Here is a 26,264-nt window from a genome sequence, read left to right as displayed (position 1 = left end):
GCAGATAGGCATCCCCAGGGGTGCTTGTCTCATAGACTGTCCTCCCGGGGGAGGGGGCATCTAGGGTCACTTGTGAGACTTTAGACCCTAGATGGAGACAGGACCTTACTCAAGTTTGGGTGAGATAAACAGGAAAAGCTACAACAGATTCTCATGCCTGATGGTCAGAGAGTACAGGGTCCATCCGCAACACCACCATAAGCCAGAGCTGAGCAGAGCTCTGATAAAAGGAAAAGAAGGGGCTGAGGGATGGAAGAAGAGGACGGGAGAAAAGGAAAAGAAGATTCCCAGAGGGGGGCTGGGTGGTAGTTCATTTGGTTGTGAAGGACCAGGGTTTGAGACCCTGGACCAGTCCCCGCCTGCAGGGGGAAAGCTTTGGGAGTGGTGAAGCAGTGTTGCAGGTGTCTCTCTGTCTCTCCCCCTCTCTTATCTCCCCCTTCCCTCTCCATATCTAGCTATCTCTATCCAACAAATAAATAAAGATAACATTTGGGATCAGGCAGTGGCACACCTGGTTAAGCACTCACATTACAGGGCTCAAGGACCCAGGTTCAAGTCCCTGGTCCCTACCTGCAGGGGGAAAGCTTCATGAGTGGTGAAGCAGTGCTGCAGGTGTCTCTCTGCCTCTCTCCCTCTCTATCTCTCCCTTCCCTCTCAATTTCTCTCTGTCTCTATCTAATAATAAATTAATTAAGTAAATATTATAAATAAATAAATAGTTATAATGCCAAAAATAAAAAAAAAGAAGAAGAAGAATCCCAGAGGTGGTGCAATGGCTTAAGCACTGAACTCTCAAATGTCAAGTCCTGAGTTTGATTCCAGGGTCACATATGCCAGAGTGACATTATGCTTCTGTCAAATAAGTAAGTCATGAAGATAATAAAGGTGGTGATATTGAAAGAGAGGGAGCCAACTGTCTAGGGGCTCTAGCGTTCTGGTCCCAGGGACCTGCAGACGAACCCTAAGCATCAGCCCCGCCCCCTTGGGCACGTGTGCAAGCCCAGGTGCCCACCTGCAGGGCCCTAGAGGCCACCCGGTCCATGATGGTCACCCGCTCCAGGCTGCCCTCCTCCAGCTCCCGCAAGTACACGTCGTACAGCTCCTCCAGATGCTGGGGGACCACCAGGTTGAAGTCTGTGGGGGGTGGGGGGACAAGAGGGGCAGTGCTCAGCGCGTGCCCAGCGGCTCCCCCCATGCACGAGCGCGCACAGGTGGGTTCCGTACCGTCGATGATCTGCCGCTGGGCCTGGATGATCTCGTCGCAGAGGCTGCGGTGCTGCTCCAGGCGGCGCACAGCCTCGCGGCGGTGGCGGAGCGCACCATCGCGGAGCAGCGCATGCGACTGCATCTCGGTGTTCTCCACCTCCAGCTCGTGCACCCGGCACAGCAGGCTGAGCACCTCGCGCTGCTCCTCTGAGCCGATGCGCCGGGGCAGTGTCTCCTCCAGGCGGCGGCCCCGGGTGCGCAGCTCGCGGCAGCGCTGCTCCAGCGCCAGCTGTGAGGACCACGTTGGTCAGGGACGGTGCACCCAGCCTGCCTGCAACCCTCCAGCCTCCGGACTGACAACCCACGCCTAGTTCAAAGGGCCACTCCTGAAGCTGTAGTTTAGGCCTTGCAGTGCCCATAACCCTTCTGTGCGCCCCCCACCCCCACTCTGCAGTTCTTGCGGTCCTGGCCACAACTCACTCTGGAACCAGTTTGATGGGTATCTGCTCAAGCCCAGACTATCTGAGGACCCTAGGGTGTACAGTACCCACCCACCCCCAAAAACAGAAGGCAGTGCTTTGGTATTTGAAAAACTCTTAATTCTTGGGGCCAGATAGTGGAGCACCTGGTTGAGTGCACATTACCATGCACAAGGACCTGATCCCCACCTGCAGGAGGGAAGCTTCAGAAGAGGTAAGGCAATGCTGCAGGTTGCAGTCTCCATCTCCCCCGCTCCTCTATCCCCCTTCCCTCTCAATTTATCTCTGGCCTATCAAAATAAAGTTTAAAAATAAATATAAAGTAATTTGCTAATTCTAATTCTATAATACTATTGGGCTACCATTAGTTTTGAATACTTGGTATGTGAAAGATCCATTTGTCTGCCAGGGATTGAATTTAGGGCCTCCTACATGCAAAACATATTCTATTTCATTTTTCTTTTTGCTGATAAAACAGAAAGAAAACCGAGAGATGAGGGGAAGATAGAAAGGTAGAGAAAGAGGGGCCGGGTGGTGGCGCACCTGGTTGAGCGCACATGTTACAGTGAGCAAGGACCTGGGTTTGAGTCCCCGGCCCCCACCTGCAGTGGGAAAGCTTCACAAGTGGTGAAGCAGGGCTGCAGGTGTCTCTCTCTGTCTCTCTCCCTCTCTATCACTCCCTTCCCTCTCGATTCCTGGCTGTCTCTATCCAAATAAATAAATAAAGATAATTTTTTAAAAAGGAAGAAAGAAAAGAAAGGTAGAGAAAGACACCTGCAGTGCTGTGCAGATGGGGACTGGGGATCTGAACCCGGGTCCTTGCACTTGGTAAAGTGTGAACTCAACCAGGTGCACCACCACCCAACCCTTGGCACGTGCTATTCTTATTATCATTATCATTATTATTATTGGTTAGAGACAGAAGAAATTGAGAGGGTAGGAGATAGAGAGACAGAGAGATACTTGCAGCCCTGCTTCACCATTTGTGAAGCTTCTCCCCTGAAGGTGGGGATAAGGGGCTGGAACCTAGGTCCTTCGCACCTGTAATGTGAGCGCTTAACCAGGTGTGCCACCGCCTGGCCCTGGAGCTACATTCCAGACCGCTGAAACGTATTGATTTATGCTTTCCAATGGCCCCACGAGGCTGTACTATGTCTTTTCCCAAGTTACATAGGTGAAGCAGACGAGCCACAAAGACGTCAGGTGCTGACTCAGCAAGGTGATTCGGGATTTGTGGCCCAAGTGGCCAGATCTTCCCACCCCATTACAGCCCTTTCTGGTTCCAGACTCCCAACTCCCTCCCCAGCCCAGGGCACCTTCTGTTTGCTCAGCTTCTTCTGCTCTTCCACCAGGGCCGTGATGCTCTCCCGGGCCGAGGCCACCTCGGGTGGCTCCAGGATTTCCAGCTGGTCATCACCTGTGTCCGAGTCCTTCTCACTGTCATCCTTGGTGTAGGACTCCTTCCGCTGCTCCTCCCGCCATTTAAGGGCCCGGCGTGACTTCTCGTGCTCCCAGCTGTCATAGTCCCACCCCCAGTGGGAGTGGGGGTGGGGGGAGAAGTGAGATTCAGGCCACAGGGGACAGGACTGGGTTTGGCAGGCACAGCCGCTGGCCCCCGTGTCTCAGGCCTGGGGGTGAGGCACGGAGGGCCCTGGGCGATGAGTGCTGACCTGGCGATGGTGAGCAGGTGGCGGGACGTGTCTATCTGCAGCTCCATGGCCTGGTTCTCAAGCTCCAGCAGGCGCCTCCGCACCTCCATCTGCTCCTGGAAAGCGCTGAGAAGCTGCGCCCGGAGCTGCCCCATGTCGGCTTGCTCACCCTGCCCGCTGTGCAGCTGGACCTCCGCTGCCCAGGGCATGGGGTGGGCCAGTTAGTGGGACAGGAAGGCTCAGGCCAGGGGAGGCTGATGTCCTCCCTTCTGTCTCCCCAAATGGTGCCTTTCCCAACCACTCCTCTTCAGGCTTTGACCCAAAGGTGGTTTCAGCTCCTTTCTGTGCAGCGGATTTCCCCTAGCCTATCTTTCTTTCCTACATTCTTTCTTTCCTCTTAGAAATATGTCCTTTATTAGACTTCTGGGAGGCGTGGCCATGGAGAAAGGGTGGACTGTCTGGACTCTCCCCAGAAAAGAACAAATGTCTATCTATAACTAGTGATCCTAACTAACCTCACCAACTACAACTGAGACATCCGCAGAACTACAGCCTCAGCTGCCAAGGTGCAGATGCTGCCATGATGCCATCCTGACCTCCCTGGGCAGACAACCCCACCAGTGCGTCCTGGAACCCCACATCCCCAGAGCCCTGCCCGACTAGGGAAAGACAGAAATAGGCTGGGGGTATGGAGCCACCTGCCAATGCCCATGTCCAGGGAAGAAATAATTATAGAAACCAGAACTCCAACCTTCTGCACCCCATAAAGAATTCTGGTCCATACTCCCAGAGGAATAAAGAATAAGGAAGCTTCCAATGGATGGGGAAGGAGCACAAAACTCTGGTGGTGGGAACTGTATGAAATCACACCCCTATTACAATTATAACCCCTATAATCTTGTAAATCAATATTAAATCACTAATAAAAATAAAACAAAAAAGTTTATTCATATATATGTGTGTGTGTGATTTATCTTATCTTTTTTTTTCATTTATCTTATCTTAATGAAAGAGTAGGGCAGGGGAGAGAGAGACCAGAGCACTGCTCAGTTTCAGCTTATGGTGGTGATGGGGCTTAAGCCTGGGAGCTCAGAGCCTCGGGCATGAAAGTCTTTTGCAGAATCCCCAGTCCACCACTAGCCTTTCTTTTATTATATATATATATGTTGTTGTTTTTTTTTACCACAACTGAGATGGTGGTGCGGGGGACTGAACTTGGGACTTTGGAGCTTTAAGCATGAGAGTCTCTTTGCATAAAAATTATACTATCTACTCTCTGCCCTCCACCACTAGCTTTTCTAACTCACATTTTTGTGTCAACTAGGAAAAGGTGCTCCTTCGACCTGGTGGAAACCACCATAGCAAGCACGCAGGTGTACAGGAGACCTATGTCCCTCTCAGTGATGCCCACTGCGGCCTCACATCGCCGCCCTGGGGGTGATGCCCTGGAATGGTGGTACAGCAAGGTGCTTCTCTGTCTCGTGGGATCCCACCACCTCCTCTCCACGTGCACTCTCTGAGGCAGAGATTATGATTCCACCCGATAAAAGAGAAAGCTCAGAGCCACCGAGAGACTAATCCAGGGCTCCCCGGCTAGAAAAGAGCCCACGTCTGGGAACAGCTGGGAGGGCAGAGGCCGCCATCTGTGTACCTTGGATCTGGCGGATGTCACCTCTCTCCAGCTTGGGCCGGGCTTGGCCCCGCCCACCCCGTGCATCAATCTTGCACTTGAGCCTCTGGATCTCGCCCCGCAGGTCGGCGATGATGCTGGTGTACTGGGCAATGTGGTAGGAGACGTTGAGCAGGTTCTGCTTCACCTTTGGGTGTGGGGGATGAGATGAGGGCAAGCAAGTCCATCACCAAAGGTGGTGGGGCCTTCAGGGACTAGGGGGAGGCATCCTTCCTGCCCCCCCCCACCTTCCTGGAGGACAGTAGCAGCCCATTGCCTACAACCCTACAAATCTTTCTTATTTATTTATTTATTCATTTATTTATTGCTTCCAGAGTTATCTCTGGGACTCGGTGCCTGTATTAGGAATCCACTGCTCCTGACGGCCATTTTTCCCCCATTTTATTAGCTAAGACAGACAGAAATTGAGATGGGGAGGAGAGAGAGGAACAGAGAGAGACCTGCAGACCTGCTTTGCCACTAGTGAAGTGTCCCCCCCCCCCCCCCGCTGCACAACCCTACAACCTTTCACACCTCTGTCAGCTCCAGGGCCTGACACGCACCCCCCCCAGCCCTATCTCCTTCAGCGGCCCCCCTTGCTTGAAGGAACAGCCCGACTCCTCCACCAGGGGTTGAAGGTGCTCCTCTTGCCGCCTGCATTTCAACAGCATCATGAACATTCTGCTCTCCTCAAGGAACCACCCTGCTTCCCCGATCCCACCACACACCCCACATCCTTCCTACTTTTTCAACCTATAATACCAAGATTGTTCCCCCTTCTGGAATGCTCTCTCAACCATCAGGATGCTGCTCAAAGACCTCAAAGACCACCAAAGGATCCCACCTGCCCACCTACCAGCCACTTCCCCACATGCTCCATCACCTCCTATTGGCACCAATTACCTCCATTAATAAGTAACATGTATTTAGTTATATCTATAGTGTAGGCATATATATATACATACATATATATATACATACATACATATATATATTTGTGGTTAGTACATATATTTGTATTCGGAGTATGTGTAAATAATTGAAACTATCAATGACACTTGAAAGAAATGTCTTCCTGTGGCTGAGTAGTAGAGCGCCTGGTTGAGCGCACATGTTACAATACACAAGGACCCAGGTTCAAGCCCCTGGTCCCCACCTACAGGGGGAAAGCTTAATGAGTGGTGAATCAGGGTTGTAGGTGTCTCTCTGTCTCTCTCCTTTTCTATCTCCCCCTTCCTCTCAATCTCTGGCTGTCTCTATCCATTAAATAAAGATAATAGGGAGTCGGGTGGTAGCACATCGGGTTAAGCACAGATGGCGCAAAACGCAAGGACCGATGTAAGGATCCTGGTTCAAGCCCTGGCTCTCTACCTGCAGGGAAGTCGCTTTACAAGCGGTGAAGCAGGTCTGCAGGTGTCTATCTTTCTCTCCCCCTCTCTGTCTTCCCCTCCTCTCTCCATTTCTCTCTGTCCTACCCAACAACAATGACACTAATAGCAACAACAATAATAACTACAACAATAAAACAAAAAGGGAAACAAAAAGGAACAAATAAATAAATATTTTAAATTTTTTTTAAAAGATAATAAAAAAATTTTAGAAAGGAAGAGAGAAAGAGAGAGATCTTCTCTCCCCCATGAAGTTCCTCGAGGGTTGGAATAAAATCTGAAGCAGCTACAGAGTGGATGCCCAGGTGTATGAGAATTGAGGGGGTCTTCACTGAGTGCCCTCCTCTAGTTTCCCATCCCCACCCCACCACACATCATACACACATGGGTTTAAACAGACATCCTGACAGGGAGTGCCCCTCCCCTCCATGTAGATACTTGCAGGAGGCCAAGAGCATGAACTTGGAAGCCAGGCAGATCCTGTTCTAGGCTCAGTGCCATCTTGGCCAGCTGAGAAGTCACTTAACTCCCTCTGGTCTCTTTCTCCTTAACTGTGGAATGAGGACAGACATAACTCTGGCCGCATCTCACAGCCGGAGTGAGCACTCATTTGTGGGAACTATTCTGACTGGCTACTCTGAACAAGTTAACATTAGAATAAGCAACAGAAGAGAAAAAGGGGAGAGTCAGGCGGTAGCGCAGTGGGCTAAGCGCAGGTGGCGCAAAGCGCAAGGACCGGCATAAGGATCTTGGTTTGAGCCCCCAGCTCCCCACCTGCAGGGGAGTCACTTCACAGGCGGTGAAGCAGGTCTGCAGGTGTCTATCTTTCTCTCCCCCTCTCTGTCTTCCCCTCCTCTCTCCATTTCTCTCTGTCCTATCCAACAACAACGGCATCAATAACAACAATAACAAAACAACAAGGGCAACATAAAGGGAATAAATAATTAAAAAGAAAGAAGAGAAAAGGGGGCTTGTGGTGACATGAGGTGATGGGGCCCAGGGTGCACAGACAAGCAGGCAAGAAGGCTGCATGGGTCCAGGTACAGGGAGGGTGCACAGAGGTGACGGAGGCCAGTGCAGAGAGTGAGGAGGGGTGGCAGGGCCTGGAACCAGTCTCAGATCAGAAAGGCATGCCCCAGGAGCAGGGGTAGATAGCAGGAGTCCTCACCCGTGTCTTGATGTTCTTGGCTCGGCCAGCATAGGTCAGGGTGTTCCGGGACTCCTCAAAGGCGCTGCTGGCAGGACTGATGTGGGCGATCATCACCGTGCGGCTGTTGCCCCCCAGGGAATCCTGGATGGGGAGGCAGTGGGTCAGGGGCTGCCTCCCTCTCCTCTCCTGCCCAGCTGACCTCCATGCCTTCTCGTGTCAGCACAACGCTGATGGTTTGTGCTCTGTGTACACACACACACACAGCACACACACACAGCACACACAGTACGCACACACACACACAGCACACGCACACACACACAGCACACACACACAGCACACACACAGCACACACACAGCACACACAGCACACACACAGCACACACAGCATACACACACAGCGCACACAGCATACACACACAGCGCACACACACACCACACAGCACACACACACACAGCACACACACACACAGCGCACACACACACACACCACACAGCACACACACACAGCACACACACACACACACACCACACAGCACACACAGCACACACAGCACACACAGCACACACAGCACACACACACAGCGTGCGCACACACACACCACACACCACACACACACAGCACACACAACACACACACAGCACACACACACACCACACAGTACACACAGCACACATACACACAGTACACACAGCACACATGCACACAGCACACACAGCACACACACACAGCACACACACACACACACAGCACACACACACAGCACACACAGCACACACACACAGCACGCACACACACAGCACACACACACACAGCACACACAGCACACACACACACAGTACACACAGCACACACAGCACACACACACAGCACACACACACACATAGCACGCACACACACACAACACTGGTTGGATGCCCCTCAGTCCAAATATCCCCTCCCACTCCTCCTTTCTAGCTATTTCTCCTCACAAGTTCTCATCCGACAGAGTATCCTGCTCAGAGCTCCTAGTGTGTTTCTCCCTCCCCTCCTACGAGCCCAAGAAAGGCAGCCGCTGTAGCTGTACTGGAACCAGAGCATGGAGTGCCCACAAGACCCAGCGCCCTCCTTCTCTCCTTGCCGTCCACTCAGTGGTTACAACCGCCAGACAAGGTGCCAGGTGGTGGCACACCCAGTTGAGTGTAGATGTGCAAGAATGCAGGTTCAAGCCCCCAGTTCCCACCTGCAGGGAGGAAGCTTCAAGAGTGGTGTAGCAGTGCTGCAGGCTTCTTTCTCTGTCTCTGTCTATGTCTCTCTCCGTATGTCTCCTGCCCTCTAAATTTATATATGTCTCTATTCAATAAGTAAAATATTTTAAAATTTTTTAAAAACTATTTATCTATTCCCTTTTGTTGTCCTTGTTGTTTTATTGTTGTAGTTATTTCTAATGTCATTGTTGTTGGGTAGGACAGAAAGAAATGGAGAGAGGAAGGGAAGACAGAGGGGGGAGAGAAAGACCGACACCGGCAGACCAGCTTCACCGCCTGTGAAGCGACTCCCCTGAAGATGGGGAGCCGGGGCTTGAACCAGGATCCTTACACCAGTCCTTGTGCTTTGCACTACCGCCTGACTCCCATTTTTAAATATTTTTATTTATTATTTTATAGAAACAAAAAGGAATTGAGAGGGGAGAGGGAGACAGAGGGGGAGAGAGACAGATATTTGCAGCCCTACTTCACCATTCATGAAGCTTTTCCCCTTCAAATGGGGACCAGGGGCTTGAACCTGTGTCCTTGCACACTGTAATGTGTGGGTTTAAGCAGGCCCCTAAAGATTTTTTTAAATGCCTAGGTAAAATATAAAGGATCATGAGATCCCATCTCTGAAACCACCATGTGCCAAAGCAGAGCAGACTCTGGTTTCTCTTACTCTCTCTCTATCCTCCCTCATTATCATCTCACACAAAAAATAAATTTAAAAAAAAATTTGCCTCCAGGGTTATTGCTGGACCATGAATCCACTGCTCCTGGAGGCTATTTTTTTCCCTTTTGTTGCCCTTGTTTTATCCTTGTTGTGGTTATTATTGTTGTTGTTATTGATGTCATCCTTGTAGGACAGGAGAGAGAGAAATGGAAAGAAGAGGAGAAGATGGGGAGGAGACAGACACCTGCAGACCTGCTTCACCACTTGTGAGGTGACTCCCCTGCAGGTGGGGAGCCGGGGGCTCGAACCGGGATTCTTCCACTGGTCTTTGAGCTTTGAGCCATGTGTGCTTCACCCACTGTGCTACCACCAACCCTCTTAAAAATATATTTTTTAAAATATTTATTGTATTTATTTATTCCCTTTTGTTGCCCTTGTTGTTTTATTGTTGTAGTTATTATTGTTGTTGTTGTTGTTGGATAGGACAGAGAGAAATGGAGAGAGGAGGGGAAGACAGAGAGGGAGAGAGAAAGATAGACACCTGCAGACCTGCTTCACCGCCTGTGAAGCGACTCCCCTGCAGGTGGGGAGCCGGGGTTCGAACCGGGTTCCTTATGCCGGTCCTTGTGCTTTGCGCCACCTGCGCTTAACCCACTGCGCTACAGCCCGACTCCCCTTAAAAATATTTTTGAGAGAATTGTTTTAAAAATTATTTGGGAGGGGGCCAAGTGGAGTGTACCAAGTTAAACACATATAGTACAAAGCACAAGGACCTGCTCAAGGATCCCAGTTCGAGTCCCAGCTCCCCACCTGCAGAGGGTTGCTTCACAGGAGGTTAATGAAACAGGTCTGCAGGTGTCTTTCTCTCTCCCTTTCTATCTTCCCCTCCCCTCTTAATTTCTCTCTGACCTTTCCAATTAAAAAAATGGAATAACAGGGAGTCAGGCGGTAGTGCAGCAGGTTAAGCGTACGTGGTGCAAAGCACAAGGACTGGCACTAAGGATCCCGGTTCGAGCGTCCGGCTCCCCACCTGCAGGGGAGTCGCTTCACAAGTGGTGAAGCAGGTCTGCAGGTGTCTCTCTTTCTCTCCCCCCGTCTTCCCCTCCTCTCTCCCTTTCTCTCTGTCCTATCCAACAATGACAACATCAATAACAATAATAACTACAACAATAAAACAACAAGGGCAACAAAAGGGAATAAATAAATATTTTTTAAAAATGGAATAAATGGCCTCAAAGAGCAGTGGATTTATAGTGCTGGCACAGAGCCCCAGTGATAACTCTGGAAGTAAAAAATAGAAATATATATATATTTTTTGGGGGGGATACCTGCAGCCTGGGAGATGGCACAGCACATAAAGGGATGGTCTCTCCTCCTCTCACACTCTTAAATAGATAAATCTTTTTATTTTTATTTACTTATTTTTCACCATTTCCATCACCAAAAGTCTGTGTCCCTGTTCCCACCCCATAGATAACCACTGTAGTTCTCCACAATCTTAGATATAGGTTGACTTTTTCCCCACATCCTTTTTTTAAAAATATCTTATTTATTTATGAGAAAGATAGGAGGAGAGAGAAAGAACCAGACATCACTCTGGCACATGTGCTGCCGAGGATCGAACTTGGGACCTCATACTTGAGAGTCCAAAGCTTTATCACTGCACCACCTCCTGGACGACTTCCCCACATTCTTATATTCAGTTCTCTTTTATATTGTTCCGCATATGAATGAGAAATGGAGAGAGGAGGGGAAGACAGAGAGGGGAGAGTAAGATAGACACCTGCAGACCTGCTTCACCGCTTGTGAGGTGACCCCCCTGCAGGTGGGGAGCCAAGGGCTGGAACCAGGATCCTTGAGTTGGTCCTTGTGCTTCGCACCATGTGCACTTAACCCGCTGCACCACCACCCAGCCCCCCAGAGCCATGTTCTTACTCCTCTGTGGTGGACCAGGGCTTGAACCTGGTCACATATATAGCAGAGCAGGTGTCCTCTTGGGTGATCCATCTTACCAGCCCCTATGCATCCTATGTTTGCAGTGCTGCAGCACCCAGAGCACAAGGTAGGTACCTTCAGGAGCCTGGTGAGCTTGCTATCGCGATAGTTGATGTACTTGTTACTGCTCTTGTCACTCAGCGCGTTGATGCAGTTGCCCAGGGCCAGCAGGGAGCGGTTGATGTGTGCCCCCTCCTTCATGCGTTGCCCACGGTTCTGCGTCTGCAGGATGAGCCGTAACTGTGGCCTCACGGGGGCAGGGACAGATGTCACCCTCAATGCCTTGGGTGATCCCCTCCTTCTCCCTGGGACTCTAAAGTGTAGCAAGGGTGTTACCCACCCTCCTTCCAAGGGCCCATCCAGGGCATCTGAGAAGGTGGGAGCAGGGAGGCCTCTGAACAGAGTGGTGGGCTGAAGGTTTCCCAGGGGTGGGGGGACAACCTGATCTTTTGTGTTCCCCAGACGGGCACCTCGTGGAGCTTAGGGCAGGTGGGGCATGAGACACAAGGCGGTTGTGACTTTCCAGGCCTAGAGAGCAAGATCTCTCTTAGGTGCATCACAGGCACCGGCCTCTAGAGGGCACCCTGGGTGGCAGGGAGGAAGGAGCAAAGTGAGAGAGAGAGAGAGAGAGAGAGAGAGAGAGACAGAGTGTGTGTGTGTGTGTGTGTGTGTGTGTGTGTGTGCGCGCGCGCGCGCGCGCACGCGTGCATGTATATGTGGGTCAAGTTGTCAGGAAAAAGAGTACCATGTGTGTTATGAGAGTGTGTGAGAATGTGTTTCTATGTATACAAATGAGGATGTGATGAGATACGTGTATGTATGAGTGGGGAGAATGTGTGTGTGTGTGTGTGTGTGTGTGTGTGTGTGTGTGTGTGTGTTGTGAATGTGTGTGCGTGAGCTTGACTGTGTGAGGAACTAAGTGTGAGGGAAAGAAAGTGGAGGGAAGGAATGCGTATGAGTGTGTAGAGCTTTTTGTGTGAGATAATGAGTGTGTGTGTGAGAGTGTGTGCTCATGTGCCTGCGAGACAATGTGTAAGGGTTGTGTGTGAGGAAAGAGCCGTATTCAAAAGTAATAAAGCCTTCCTGATGACCAGAGCTCCAACTCCATCAGGGCTTGGAGAAAGAGAGGAGGAAAAAGGAGGGGACATTTGGATGTAGTAATAGGTGTAGGTGTGACTTGGAAAGGACGAGAAGGTGGGAGCTTAAAAATGGGCAAATATAGACAACTATAGACAGATAGTTGTAGAAATACCAGTTAACCCATATCTGCAACCTTAGGAGAACTGCCGTAGCTTCCAATGGAGGGACTGGGGATCCAGAACTCTGGGAGTGGGAATGGTGCTGAGTTGTTTTCTGGGCCTTTGGGACTACGAAGGACATGAAGGACAAAGAGATTTTGCCCCAAGCTCAGCCTCCTGAAGCCAGGCCCAACTGCTCCTGTGGCTACAGTCACTCACCCCCTCCTCTGTTGGCTATGTCCCTCCCCTTCCCCCGACCCTGACCACACACACACAGGCCCCTCCAGGAAGCTTACCGAGAGATGAGTGTTTCTCTAACCTCACCCTGTCCCAACCCAACCCCACAAGTTCAAACACAAAGCCTGTGACTTCTCCCTGACCGGTGTCCTGCCCTCTGTGCTTGCTTCAGAGAGAGCAGTGAGGTCACCTGGCCTCTCCTTCCGGGTGACTATGCACATTCCAGGCCTGTGTCCCATGAGCTGGTGGGGACAATGTAGAGAGAGACAGGAGACGGGCCTTCCTTTCTCCATTACTTGGTAGGCAGGTCCCTCTCTGGGTTAGGTCAATGTCCCCCCCACCCCCAAGTCAGGGATTTTACCCCCGTGCCCCACCCCAGCTCATCCAGGCACTTCTCTTGCTCACTGTCCCCTCCTCTGATGTCACCAGCCTTCTTGGAGAAATCTCCATGCTCCCACGCCCCCCCCAACCCCCACATAGCCCTGGTTCTTCCCCAGGAGCCCCCCTCCACTCTTTCCCTCCTCCTCTCAGACACTCCTCAGTCCCCACTTCTCAGGCCCCCTACAAACCCCACTTTCCCCAGAGTGGCTTCTCCCGCATCCTCTGGGGGAACTGGGAGGCCGGCATTCCTTGCCCTCCTCATTCCCCAAAACTTTTCCTTCTCTCCAGCCCCTAGTAGACACCAAGTCCAGCCCCACCACCACCCACAGCCCCCAGGGGACGCTAGCCTCACCTGTGACGCACGCTCAGAGCCTGCCAGGTCGATCATGAAGAGGCGACCCTGCCGCACCTCCTGCAGGATGTTCTTGACCCGGCTGCGCTGGCGCACGGCCACCTGCAGCACTGCATGCGAGCGCGAGGATGTCTGGTTGGCCGCCGTGGGCTCCTGTGTCCTCTGCCGGTTCCCCTTCATCAACAGCTGCATGATCTGGGCGGGCAGGAGGGAGGGATGGGGGGCTTTTATGGGGACTGTGTTCCACATTTCAGACGTGGAGGCTGGGGGTCCTGGGGAGCCTGGTGGCCCTGGACACCGAGCCAGAGGTGCGGGACCCTTTGCCTGCTGGCATGCATATTCCCCACCCAGTGGGCACCTGCTCCCTGTCCCTTCCCACCTCCTCAGGGGACAGAGACTTGCCTCTTTGGCATTAATGGTGGAGACCTCAGTGATTCCCGCCACCTGGATCACCCCCTTGGAGTCCTCTCTTAGCTCCAGATATCCCAGGGCTGGGTTCAGCAGGTCCCGGATCATCTCATTGTAGATCTGATGGCATGCATAGGTGTGGGGTGGGCAGGAGGTCCCGGCAAAGACCCTGTCCCCCACGCCTCCCACACAAGCAGAGACAGGAAGCCCCTTCCTTTCTGTGTGGTGGGGCAGACTTCAGCATCCCCTGGAGAAATGGGTTATCCAAGCCCAGGTCTTGGACCCATTCGAGGCTCCCTACACAAGCTCCGGGCACAGGGCAGAGGATGGGGCCCTACCCTGCCCACTGCCAGTCTCCCCACCCCCCCACACACACACACAGCGCGCCTTGCTGTGTCACGAGTCACACCAAGCTGGCCCTGAGCAGCTGCTGGCAGCCACACCTCGCTGCTCTTCCCGAGCTGTCACCCAGGAGATTATCAGTTCCCAGTGGGAGCCGGGGTGGCCAGGAGCCCAGTGGAGCCCAGCCCAGTGGCTCTTCCACCTCTTTTGGTCTGTCCCATCGCTACCTGGTGGGAGTGCACCCACGGGTGGGCAGCAAAGTCTGCCAGGTTCAAGCCTGTGCATGCATGAGGAGATCTCTCCCCCACCCATGGAAACTGGGTGCCAAGGCCACCTGGCAGGGCGGGCTAAATCTGCTTTTTAAGTAATGGCCCTGTAGGTGAGCCATCTGCAAGGGTTCTGAGTCCTCAGGAGAGTGGCCCAGTGGGGATGGTGACCTGAGTTTGAATTCTTGATCCCTCTATTACTGTGTGCTGCTGTTCAAGTTGTCTTGCTATGAGCCTCAGATTTTTTTTTTTTTTTTTTTTTTTTTTTTTTTTTACCAGAGCACTGCTCAGCTCTCGCTTATAGTGGGAAGGGGGATTGAACCTGGGACTTTGAAGCATCAGGCATGAGAGTCTCTTTGCATAACCATTATGCTATCTCCCCTGCCCCTTCAGACTTTTATGAAGCAAGATGGGTAGCAGGAGGCAGGCAGGCAGAGGAGTCTCTTGTCCAAGTGTGAGTGGGGGAGGCTCACCTCTAAGTAGGACATAGACACCTCGTATTCCATATCATCGCTGGTTTCCTCAATAGCACGGAAGAGGTCATTGAGGGTCCGAACGTAGATGCCAGGCTCATGGTCCGTGCCCAACATGGTATAGGTCTTCCCACAGCCTGGGGCGGGGTTGAATGGTGAGTGAGTGGCATGGGAACTCCTGGCAAAGTTGGGTCAAGCCCTTCTAGATGACCAGAGGTGGGTGGGGAGGATGGTGTCTCTGGCTGGGGATGAGGGAGGATCTCTGGGACCAGAAGGCCCATGTCCTTGAGTTCTGCTCCAGCTGGGACTGATTCTGTGATGGGGGACCACTGGGTCACACAGTCCTCTGCTACTGTCAGCCTATTACCTGTGGGGCCATAGGCAAAAACCGTGGCATTGTAGCCTGAGATGACGCCTTCAATGAGGCTCCTGGTGGTGGCCTGATACACCATCTCCTGCAGGGAAGAGGGTCCAGTCAGTGCCCAGGGCACCCACAGGGCAGAGCACAGTGCACCAGGCACCTGCTGGCCCCCGCAGAAGCGTTTTCTGCCCCTGGAGCCCTAGACTCTAAAGAAGTGGGGTGAAGGGAGGGGTGGGTGTCTCTGCTTTCACCCCCAAGGGGATGCCAGCCTGAAAGCACTCAGGAAACCTGAGTTGCCTCCCCCAACAGCTGCCCCTGGCCCCCAGCCCTGAGGATGCATTACACCCACTCCTAGGAGTGTCTTGCAGATGGGCACGATGGGGTCTCCCTCAGAGGGTATCGGCTTCCTCGAGACTCTCCTCCCAGAACCAGATGGGCTTCAGGGCCTTCCTCCCTGCCCCCAAGGGGCCGACTGTGGGTGGGCAAGGAGCCCAGCAGTGATGGCCGCGTCCCCATGGAGGGCACCCAAGCGTATCCAGGTAAACGTGCACCTTGCATGCAGGGCTTAGTGGGGTGGAAGGAGAGGACAGCAGTGGTGGAGGAAAGTCCGGGGGGCAGTGACAAGACCCCGAGGGTTCCCTCCTGAGTGGGGTAAAGGGCAGAGAGGGGCTCCGAGGGCCTCACTTGGGTGGCAGTGAAGTCAAAGGCCACGTCAAATAGGTAGGACTTCTCGCGGGAGCGATGCGCACGTAGGATGTCATCTGGGTCCTCCATCGGGTCCATGAGCACCACCATCTGCAGGGTCCCCAAGGGACATCAGGAGTCACCCAGGAGCCTCTGATCCAGAGGACATCAATAGTAACTGTACACCTTCCCACTCAGTGGTGGAAACTGGGCATCCTTGGAGGTGCTGCTGGGCCCCTGAGCCCTCAGCCCAGCCTATTCCATCAGCTCTCCAGGCTGGTCTCAGAGCTTGGCCTGCAGGCCCCAAGGTGAAACACCGGGCCAGGAAGTAGCTCACCTAGCAGAATGTACACTGGTAAATACCAGGTGTGAGGACCTGACTTCAAAGCCCAAACATCACATGGGAGCTTCAAAAGCAGAGAATATTGTTGTAGCACACACAGACACACACCTCTCTCTTTCTAAAGTAAGAGTCCACCAAGAGCAGAGGAATGAATCACGCAAGTGCACAGTCCCAGCAATAACCTTGGTGTAAAAAGGTGGAGAGGGAAGAGGAGAAGGAGGAGGAAGAGGAGGAGGAGAAGGATAAGGATAAAGATAAGGAGAAGGAGAAGGAGAAGGAGAAGGAGAAGGAGAAGGAGAAGAAGAAATAATAATAATAACTAGCATTAATCCCAGAGGACCCTATATCCCTGTAATGGGGCCAGAGATGATACAGCACAGACTTTGGGTTCCATCCCTGGCACAAGAGGCAGAGAAGAAGAGATAAAAATGAGAAGCGATAGGGCTGGGGAATTCCATCTGTGGCTGGGACAGAGGCTTGCAAGTGACTTGTCAAGGCCCTCTGCCACCTTGAGTCTGAGCTGGGGTGGAGACAGGCCAAGGTCTGGAAGCTAGCATGAAGCCATCCCTCTTCTGGCCTGAGCTCTCCTCTCTGCAGGGAAGGGGCGTGGAGGGGCACTGGAATACAGAAGGGGTCTGGTTGGGCTCTTCCTTTGCTCTAAGAGTGACTGAGGGGTGCATTGGATCGACCTTCTCGTGGTGCATCCCGTGAGTACCCATTCATTGGGGAAACTGACGATCCTTCCTAGCCGACTGAATCCACATGGATCCCAGTCACTTTCAAAGCCAGCAACAAGCAGCTCCTGACAGCTTTCAAGCTGTTGGTCCTGCTACGCTGTTAACTGGCTACGGAAGAAGGGCAAACGCTAGAAGAAGAAGAAGAAGAAGAAGGAGAAGGAGAAGGAGAAGGAGAAGGAGAAGGAGAAGGAGAAGGAGAAGGAGAAGGAGAAGGAGAAGGAGAAGAGGAAGGAGAAGCAGAAGCAGAAGCAGAAGCAGAAGGAGAAGGAGAAGGAGAAGGAGAAGAAGAAGAAGAAGAAGAAGAAGAAGAAGAAGAAGAAGAAGAAGAGTGACTGAGTGATCCATTTTCTAGAACAGTATTTAAGGCTACTCTCCACTCTGCCCCTCTCTTGGCCCATGTGCCTGTGAGTCTGGTCCTGGGTTCTGGGGGAAGACAAAGATGAAGATGCTGTCAGGACCCAGTGGTGGTGCACCTGGTTAAATGTGCAAGGACCCAGGTTCAAGCCCCTGGTCCCCACCTGCAGGGAGAAAGCTTCATGAGTGGTGAAGTAGGGCTGCAGGTATCTCTCTGTCTCTCTCCCTCTCTATCTCCCCTTCCCATCTCAATTTCTCTCTCTCTCTCAATAATAAATAAATATTTTTAATAAAATTTAATGTAAAATAAAGATGAAGGAGCTGTCTCCTAGCCAGGGACCCCAGTCTAGAGTAGTGTAGTGAGAGAGGCAGTACCTAGATGCATGAGAAATGCCAGAAGGCATTCAATGGCAGGTGAGGAGAGGCTGGAGAGTTGGGGCTGGAGATTCAGGATAAGGGGAATAGACAGTCAGGTAAGTTGGGGCAGGGTCTGAATGACCAGTGGCACATGGTGTCTCCATGAAACCCATGATCTACTGTGGAGTTGAGGTCAGCACTCCCCCAGCCCCCCAACACTGGGGAGGAGGTTGTCATTCAGCTCTGATGGTCCCTTAGGAGACGAAACCGCAGACTGGCATCTCCAAGTGCTGCTCTGTTCCCAGAAGCACCTGGGTCCTGATTTGCTCCAGAAAATGTGCTCCCTCCCTTCCTAAGGATGCAATGAGGTACTCTCAGGGGTTATGGGTGTTGAGTAAAGGACTGGGGAGGTGTCTCAGCCAGCATGGGGAGCCTCCCTGGCCCTCCCTTCCCAGAACACATAGCTCATCCTAACAGAGCCCCACTCCATGAAGTCATGATGGTTGTCCTTTGTCGGGGAAACCGATGCAGAAGGTCACCAGCTAGGATGAGGCAGTGCTAGCACTGGTGCCCTGGCAGTCAGTTCCTGGGTTGCCCCCTGCACACCACCCTGTGTCCTCTGCTCTGGGGTGAGGGGAGCAGTCGGGGGGGGGCTCCCTCAGTCTCTCTGTGTCCCATGTTCTGGGGTGGAGCAGTCTGGCGGTGGGGGTTCTTCCCCAGTGTCTCAGTAGTCATCTCCTGTAAGTCATCTCCTATACCCTAGCTGACCTTGTTTGATCCACTTGATGAGAAGCTGCCCAAAGGGGTAAACTGATTCCTAACAGAGAGAGAGAGAGCTAGGATCTGCGGAGGGTAGGCTGTCCTCAGGCCACCCCAAGGCACAGGGTCAGCAACTATCTTCTCTTCCCCCAGATTAGCAGGAGAGCCACGGCCAGTGACGCCCCGCCCCCCCCCAAAAAAAAAGGTTTGAGAATAGGTCAGCTTAGGGGGTAGCTACTCTGAGTGCTGGGTGGAGAGGATTGACCTAGAAGCACCATGAAAGCAAAGTCCAAAGCAGTCCCTCTGATGTGCCCCTGTCAAATAGCAGAATTAAAGAAACCCAGTCCCAAAAGTCACAGTCTAGGGAGGCCTGCCCCCCACCATCACCATACCACACACACACACACACACACACACACACACACACACAGATTCCCTTCAGCTGCACCTAGATGTTTCATCCAATCCAGAGGGGTCCGGGTGAGCCGGTTAGGACAGTGCTCCAGGCAGGCTGGGCTGGGGCTTACCCCTTACCCCGGCAAAGGATACAGCACTCACTGCTGGTCTAAGTCTTGCTGGGCACAGTACAGGGCCCAGGCTGCCTTCCCTGTCCCCAGCCACACCCTCAGGGCTTCCTCCACCAACTCCTCTCCCTGAACTTCTCCCAAGTCAGAAGCAGGACCCCTGGTCAAGGCTTAGGCCTGGCTGGAGACAAACAGGTCCGCAAGGCACTAGCATGGCTTCTGGCCGAACGTGATGGAAAACCCAGCAATATGCCAGCACTTGTGGACACATCAGGACCCACGGCCCAAGGGGCACCCTCTGGCGGCACTGGGGGCTGGGCAGGTTGAGCAGCACACATGGAGGCCCCTCACCCACTGGTCACCTTCAAACGACCTTCAGGCATTGCCAAGTTCATGACACCACAGGCATTTCAGCCCTTGATATCCAGCCTCCTGAATCGGTTCATTGTCAGTCCGCCTTCTGGGACCTCCTCTTAAAGAAGGCTTTGTCTGGGTCCCCCTCTGTCCAGGCCCTGGCCTGTGCCCCACTCTCCAAAGCATCCCCATCCCTGTCCACTCTGCATACAATGGGGTCTTTGAGCCCCTGGGCCAGGTGAGCTGGAGCAGAGCCAAGGAGGAGGGCCAGGAGGGTTGCTCCAGACAGGACCTGGAGGGCAGCCAGCTGGACACCCGTGCCAAGCTGCTCTTTGTCCCCCTGAAAAGGTCCTAGGTACTGAGAGAAAGGGTGAGCCGTGATTCTCTACCCTGATAGCCATCAAATGCCAGGCATCATTCAGTAACAGGCACTGGGAGAGGCACTGACCCAGCCTTACCACCAGAGGCCTTCCAGGAAGAAGCAGCCACACAGTTGTGAGTCTAAGAGGATGGGTGGGAGTTTGCTGAGAGATGTCAGCTGAGAGGAGCTTCTGAAAGAAAGCCATGAGCAAACAAAGCCACCAAGCGAGAGCAGGGCGAGGCAGTGGTTCTCAGCTCAGAATCTGGGGGGAGGGGGGGGAGCTGAGGGTGTGCTTGTGGGAAAGGCAGAGCTGAGGAGGGAGCTCAAGAATCTTCTCTCCCAATCCACTGCCAGAAATCTCCAGAACACTGGTCCAAAAAAGAGGGTCACAGAGGTGGGATGCCTGGGTCCATCAGGGAACATGCTACCACCTGCTGTGGGGGTCAAGGGGGACTCCTCTGCATCCCCCCCCAAACCCTCCCTGGCAGAATATGCCCCAGGAATGCATGTGGAATAAAGGTGCCTTTTAGGGGACTGAGTGTGAAGTGCAGAGCTAAGATGCCTTTTCTCTGATGAGAGCACCTTTGTCCTCACCGGATGGGGTGGCTAAGGGGTCAGGCTGGCTCCCTAACACAGCTAGTGAGAGGAGGGGAAAGGCGGCCTAATCAGGTGGTTGTGAGGGAACGTTAATGCACAGAGCTCATGGTGGTGCCCGGGATTGAAGTGGGACCTCGGGCACGTAAGCCCTGTGCTCTAACATGCTGAGAGCTGTCTCCTTGTGTTTTGTTTAGACCCCCACCCCAGCTATGTGCTTTGTTCTGGAAGCCCTGGGAATTAGCACAGCACTAGGGGTACCAGCTGCCACGGTCTGCTCAGGGTGGGCCCTCAAAGTGGGGGATCTGGTACACATTCTCTCACAAATGCCTGACTACACTGCCCCCCAGTGCTGAGGAGAGGGCTGGAGAGAGAGGTGGGCAGGCCCTTGGCAACTCAGGCTTTCTCTCTCAGTGAAGCTTCACACCGTCTCCACCAATCCTAACCGAGTATAGATTCTCACCTTTGCCCAGGTCCAGACTTTGGGTCTGGAAACCCAATACTCGGTAGCAAAGTAGTGGCCTTGGTTGGGGGGGGGGGCAAGGAGGATGGTATCTAATCCTCAAATTATATCCCCACTTGGGGCCAGGCTCCTCCCCAGTGTCTCCTAGGTGAGAAATGCCCTGAACAAAGCAGGCCAGGAGTCCTTCCTCCTGCTTGCCACTAAGCCCTGAGGTTTGGATAAGCTTTGCACTTCTGACTGGCCTCTTCCTGACCCGCAAACAGCTAAACCAACACCCAGGTTTCTCAATCCGGGTGCTGCTGTTGACACTACAGGCTGGATCATTGTTATCCGGACAGTCCTTTGCTAGGGAGCGCAGAGCAGCATCTCTGGCTACTCCCCACCACATTGCCCAAGTCCCCTGGGCAGCGAGATCCTTCCCAATTGAAACCTCTAACTTGGACTATTCCTTCCCAAGTCTCCCAAGACTGGCAGCAAAAAAGTCCCTGAGGGGAGGAGGTGGGCCACAAGTGGGGTACGGGTTCAATACTGCTATGTGATCTTGAGGAGACTGTATCCCCTCTCCGGCCCTCAAATTGTTCCCAGTTGGAAGTCAGGGAAGACTCACATTGTGACATTCTGGGGAGGAGAAATCACACCAGTATTATTAGTAGTCTACTCAGGAAGCCCCTGATTCAGTGGAGAAACTAAATCTGGGGAGGTCCTAGCCTACACAATATCATCTCCAGTCTACACAGCCATCCCGCAGAAACTTTGTTCTCAAGCTATAAGCAAAACACAGCAAAATAAAAGCCTGAGTCCAGGTGGCGGTCACTCTTATAAAACTATGATTTTTTTTTCTTTATGGAGAATTTGTTGCTGGTCATATTTTTTTATTTTCTTTTATTGGGGGAATAATGGCTTACAGTTGGCAATAAAATACAGTAGTTGATCCATTGGTCAACAATTTGTTTGGCTTTTATGTTAACTCTCTTTTCAGCCATCAGGTTCCAGATGCTAGCATGATGCCGCCCAAACTTCCCTGGACAGACGACCCCACCAATGTGTCCTGGAGCTCCGCTTCCCCAGATCCCTTCCCCACTAGGGAAAGAGAGAGGCTGGGAATATGGATCAACCTGTCAATGCCCATGTTCAGCGGGGAAGCAGTTACAGAAGCCAGACCTTCCACCTTCTGCACCCCATAATGTCCCTTGGTCTATGCTCCCAGAGAAATAAAGAACAGGAAAACTATCAGGGGAGGGGAGGGGATATGGAATTGTGTAAAGTTGTAGCCCTCTTATCCTATGGTTTTGTTAATGTCTCCTTTTGTAAATAAATTTTAAAAATTAAAAAAAACAAAGCAAAAAAAAATACATTAGTTGATATGTGTACCATTTCCCAGTTTTCCACATAACAATTCAAGCCCCACTAGGCCCTCCTCTGCCATCTTGTTCCAGGACCTGAGCCCTTCCCCTCTCCCATCCCTGAGCCTTTTACTTTGGTACAATACACCAACTCTAGTCTACGTTCTGCTTTGTGTTTTCCCTAGCTGGTCATATTTCTAGTTGTAAAAGTGCTCCAGGAAGGAGACTTACATCCTAGGAGGGGTGTCCTGGGGCCCTGTCAGCCTTCAGCTGTGTATTTAGTAATGAACCAAATGGAGCCTGCTGAGCTCATGAAGCCACCACAACCCCGTGGGTTAAGACAGAGTCTAATCATACCTACAGGTTTCTGAGGACCAAAGCTCAGGGGGAGGGAAGGTGAGACCTAGAAGAGTCTTTGGTTCTTCGAACCCTTCATCAGAGACTTCAGGAGTTCCTAAAATGAATATTCTCAGGAATTACCCAGATTCACAGAATCCACATCTCTGCCCCACAGATACATTTTCTTTCAAGGCAACACTCTTGCCTTCTACCCATCCAGAGACTACAGGTAAGAATCCTGAAGTCCAAGAGTACTAATCACGGTTGCTAACATATAGGAATCAGCAACAAACAGATAAGCAAACTGCAGATCATCCATACTGTGCAGCATCATTCAGCCATAGAAAGGGCACCTGGGGAGTCGGGCTATAGTGCAGCAGGTTAAGTGCACGTGGTGCAAAGTGCAAGGACCAGCATAAGGATCCCGGTTCGAGCCCCTGGCTCCCCACCTGCAGGGGAGTTGCTTCACAATCGGTGAAGCAGGTCTGCAGGTGTCTGTCTTTCTTTCACCCTCTCTGTCTTCCCCCCCTTTTTCCATTTCTCTCTGTCCTATCCAACAATAATGACATCAATAACAACTACAACAATAAAATAACAAGGGCAGCAAAAGGGAATACATAAATATTTTTTAAAAATTTAAGTTTAAAAAAGGGCACCTTGGGAGTCAGGCTATAGCGCAGCGGGTTAAGCGGAGGTGGCGCAAAGTACAAGGACCGGCATAAGGAACCCAGTTCGAACCCCGGCTCCCCACCTGCAGGGGAGTCGCTTCACAGGCGGTGAAGCAGGTCTGCAGGTGTCTATCTTTCTCTCCTCCTCTCTGTCTTCCCCTCCTCTCTCCATTTCTCTCTGTCCTATCCAACAACGACAACAACAACAATAACTACAACAATGAAACAACAAGGGCAACAAAAGGGAATAAATAAATAAAATAAATATTAAAAAAAAAGAAAAGAAATATTTTTTAAGAAAAAATGGCCACTAGGAGTAGTGGATTCATTGTGTAGGCACTGAGCCCCAGCGATAACTCTGGTGGCAAAACAAGAGGAGGAGGAAGAGGAGGAGGAGGAGGAGGAGGAGGAGGAGGAAGAGGAAGAGGAAGAGGAAGAAGAAGAAGAAGAAGAAGAAGAAGAAGAAGAAGAAGAAGAGAAAGGAGACGGAGAAGAAGCACCCAGATGGTGGTTGTGTTAGGAGTCTACACGCACACACACACACACACACACACACACACACACACACACACACACACACACACACACAGGTAAATGGGCTGAAGGCAGCTGCCTCCCAAACTCCCATTGTTTCTGAGCTGGCCACCTGTCACCTTACACTTTATTTATCTTACATGGGGCCCCACAGTGGCGTGGCTTGGCTCTCCCCATCCACCATCTTCCACAATCCCCTCTGTCTGTGGTCTGGGTGGAGCAGGCTCTTACTGTGGAGGAAACAAGAGACCCAGCCCAGACTACAGGAAGCTTGGGTCTTGGGGCTCCTGTGCCCACAGCCATGCAGTCTGGGTTGTGGGCTGTGCAGCCGTTCTAAATGCTGCTCTCCTATCTGTCCCCTACTTCTCCATGTCTAGTCCAGTCTCCCTCAGTGGCCCTCCTGATTTCTTCTTCCCCCTCCACCCCCCCCCCCGCCACTCCCCCCTGAGCCCCTCTTGGCTCTGCAGACAGGGCCCCAGAGCAGAGGGAGGTGGGAGCTCTGCTCAGAGTAGATAAAGACTAATTATGGGATTATACCACTGTCAGGTGACTTAACTCTTATAGACAAACTGTCCATAGTCGGGGGGGAGGGGAGAAAGAAGGGAAACTGGAGATTTCTGACCCTGAGACTCCTGAACCCTGCCAACCCCTCTGTCTACCCCACTACCCCAGACTGTGGGCCACACCTGTGAGACACTGAGTCCTCATTTTTCTTCTGCTGACCCAGAACCCACCAACTGGCAGACTGGGGCAGTCCCCAGTCGCCTCCGTTAGGTCAAGGAGCTAGTTCCTCAAAAAAGAGTGACCTCCGGGCTGCCCCCCAGCCCCCCGACACAGAGCAGCAGGGACAAAGAAGACCCCACCGCCATAGCAGATGGAAGGCAACACCCAGAACTCCAGGCCAGAGGTCAGTAAAGTGGGGAGCTCTCTGCAGGCTTGAACCCCACGGGCCATGATGGCCACAAGTAAAAAAGCAATGGAAAGGGAGCAGGGAGAGACAACTTCCACATCCCAGTCGCTCTTGAGGAGACAGGGCCCCTGGACCCACTGCACCTCTGCTGGGAAGGGCCTCCACAGTCAGGTCTCAGGATGCTTCCAGACTCACCCTGTCAGCCTCCAGATCCCAGGAGGAGGCGGGTGGAGGGTGGGGTGGTGTCAAAGAGATAGAATAATGGTCATGCAAGAAGACTTTCATGCCTGAGCCTGCAAGGTCCCAGAATCAATGCCCAGAACTACCACCATCAGCCAGAACTGAGCGGCGCTCAGGTTTAAATAATAATAGTAATAATACTGAAATAAAGTTGGAGTGAGGACTGAGGAGATGGCATAATGGTTACATAAAACACTCTCATGCCTGAGGCTCCAAAGTTCCAGGTTCATTCTCCTGCACCGCCATAAACCAGAGCTGAGGAGTGAGAAAAGGGAGAGGAGAGAGGGAGAAAGGAAGAGGAAGGGGTGGACTACAACTGACCAGCTAACTCATCAAGAAAACGGCTCTCTGGGAGTTGCTGGCGCCAGCCTGGAGGTCCAGGGGCACAGACAAGTTAGGGGCGGGAGGGGCTCATCTTTTCTCATCAGAGAGGATGGGGGCTCCTGGGGTCAGAATGGAAGACCAGGGCAGTCAGCCCACCCACCCACCACCCCCATTTGCTTCTTAGACTCCTGTGTCCTCCCCTCAACTTGCCAGGGTTTGTTTTTTGTTTATTTGTTTTCACCAGAGCACTGCTCAGCTCTGGTTTATGGTGGTGGGAGGGATTGAGCCTAGGACTTTGGAGCCTCAGGCACAAGAGTTTCATTGCATAAGCATTATGCTATCTACCCTCTTCTGGCCAAGGTTTTTATCAGAGGACAGAGTAAGCCCGGAGGAGGGGATGCTATTTCCAAGGGTTCCAGCCTGGCACCTATTGTGGCAATACTCAAACCACAGCCCAGTGTGAGCCCAGCTTTGAAGCCAACAAACTCACAGGGCACAGACACCCCTTCCTGAGAAGGAAAATTGACAAAGCAGCAGCCCTGCTGGGACTCCCATGGGGACCTTCTTGGAGGCAGAGCTCAGCCGGTTTGGGACCACACACACACACACACACACACACACACACACACACACACACGCATACAGTGGCAGGGATAGAAAGAAGCCAGTGTTCCCTGTGTGAGGACACAGTGGGCTGGATGCGAGGCCAGAGCCTTTTTGTCAGCATCAGTTCATATCTGTCAGCCCCCACTCCGGCCGGAAGCCAGAGCAGCACAGAGAGAGAGAGCCAGCATTGTCCCAACCCTGAGGACCTGAGATCCTCGGGGGACAAGTAGAACAAAGACGGGGGTGGGCTTTGTTCAGAGGGTTTCTGCTCCC

The 26,264-nt window shown here is 52.4% G+C and overlaps 1 protein-coding gene across 3 annotated transcripts in view; it reads right to left on the bottom strand.

The window, feature by feature from the left end:
* The window catches only part of KIF19 (kinesin family member 19), a 33,895-nt gene that overhangs the window by 3,377 nt on the left and 4,254 nt on the right, over positions 1–26,264 (bottom strand). For 2 of the 3 annotated variants that reach the window (XM_060202687.1, XM_060202686.1), the window contains exons 1-8: positions 13,648–13,838; positions 11,515–11,661; positions 7,560–7,682; positions 4,986–5,151; positions 3,356–3,530; positions 3,002–3,200; positions 1,225–1,495; positions 1,013–1,134 (exon numbers count right to left, since the gene is read on the bottom strand). In XM_060202687.1, coding sequence (XP_060058670.1) covers positions 1,013–1,134; positions 1,225–1,495; positions 3,002–3,200; positions 3,356–3,530; positions 4,986–5,151; positions 7,560–7,682; positions 11,515–11,661; positions 13,648–13,827 — 1,383 coding nt within the window. In that variant the 5' untranslated portion in view covers positions 13,828–13,838. Of the gene's footprint in view, positions 1–1,012; positions 1,135–1,224; positions 1,496–3,001; positions 3,201–3,355; positions 3,531–4,985; positions 5,152–7,559; positions 7,683–11,514; positions 11,662–13,647; positions 13,843–14,049; positions 14,176–15,136; positions 15,274–15,503; positions 15,592–16,181; positions 16,293–26,264 lie in introns of those variants that run through there. The other variant, XM_007525077.3, reaches the window with a different exon arrangement.

Source organism: Erinaceus europaeus, chromosome 12, assembly GCF_950295315.1.
Source record: "Erinaceus europaeus chromosome 12, mEriEur2.1, whole genome shotgun sequence".
Classification (NCBI taxonomy): Eukaryota; Metazoa; Chordata; class Mammalia; order Eulipotyphla; family Erinaceidae; genus Erinaceus; species Erinaceus europaeus.
Note: the sequence above shows the minus strand (reverse complement) of the source record. Positions and strands in the feature narration are given on the sequence as shown.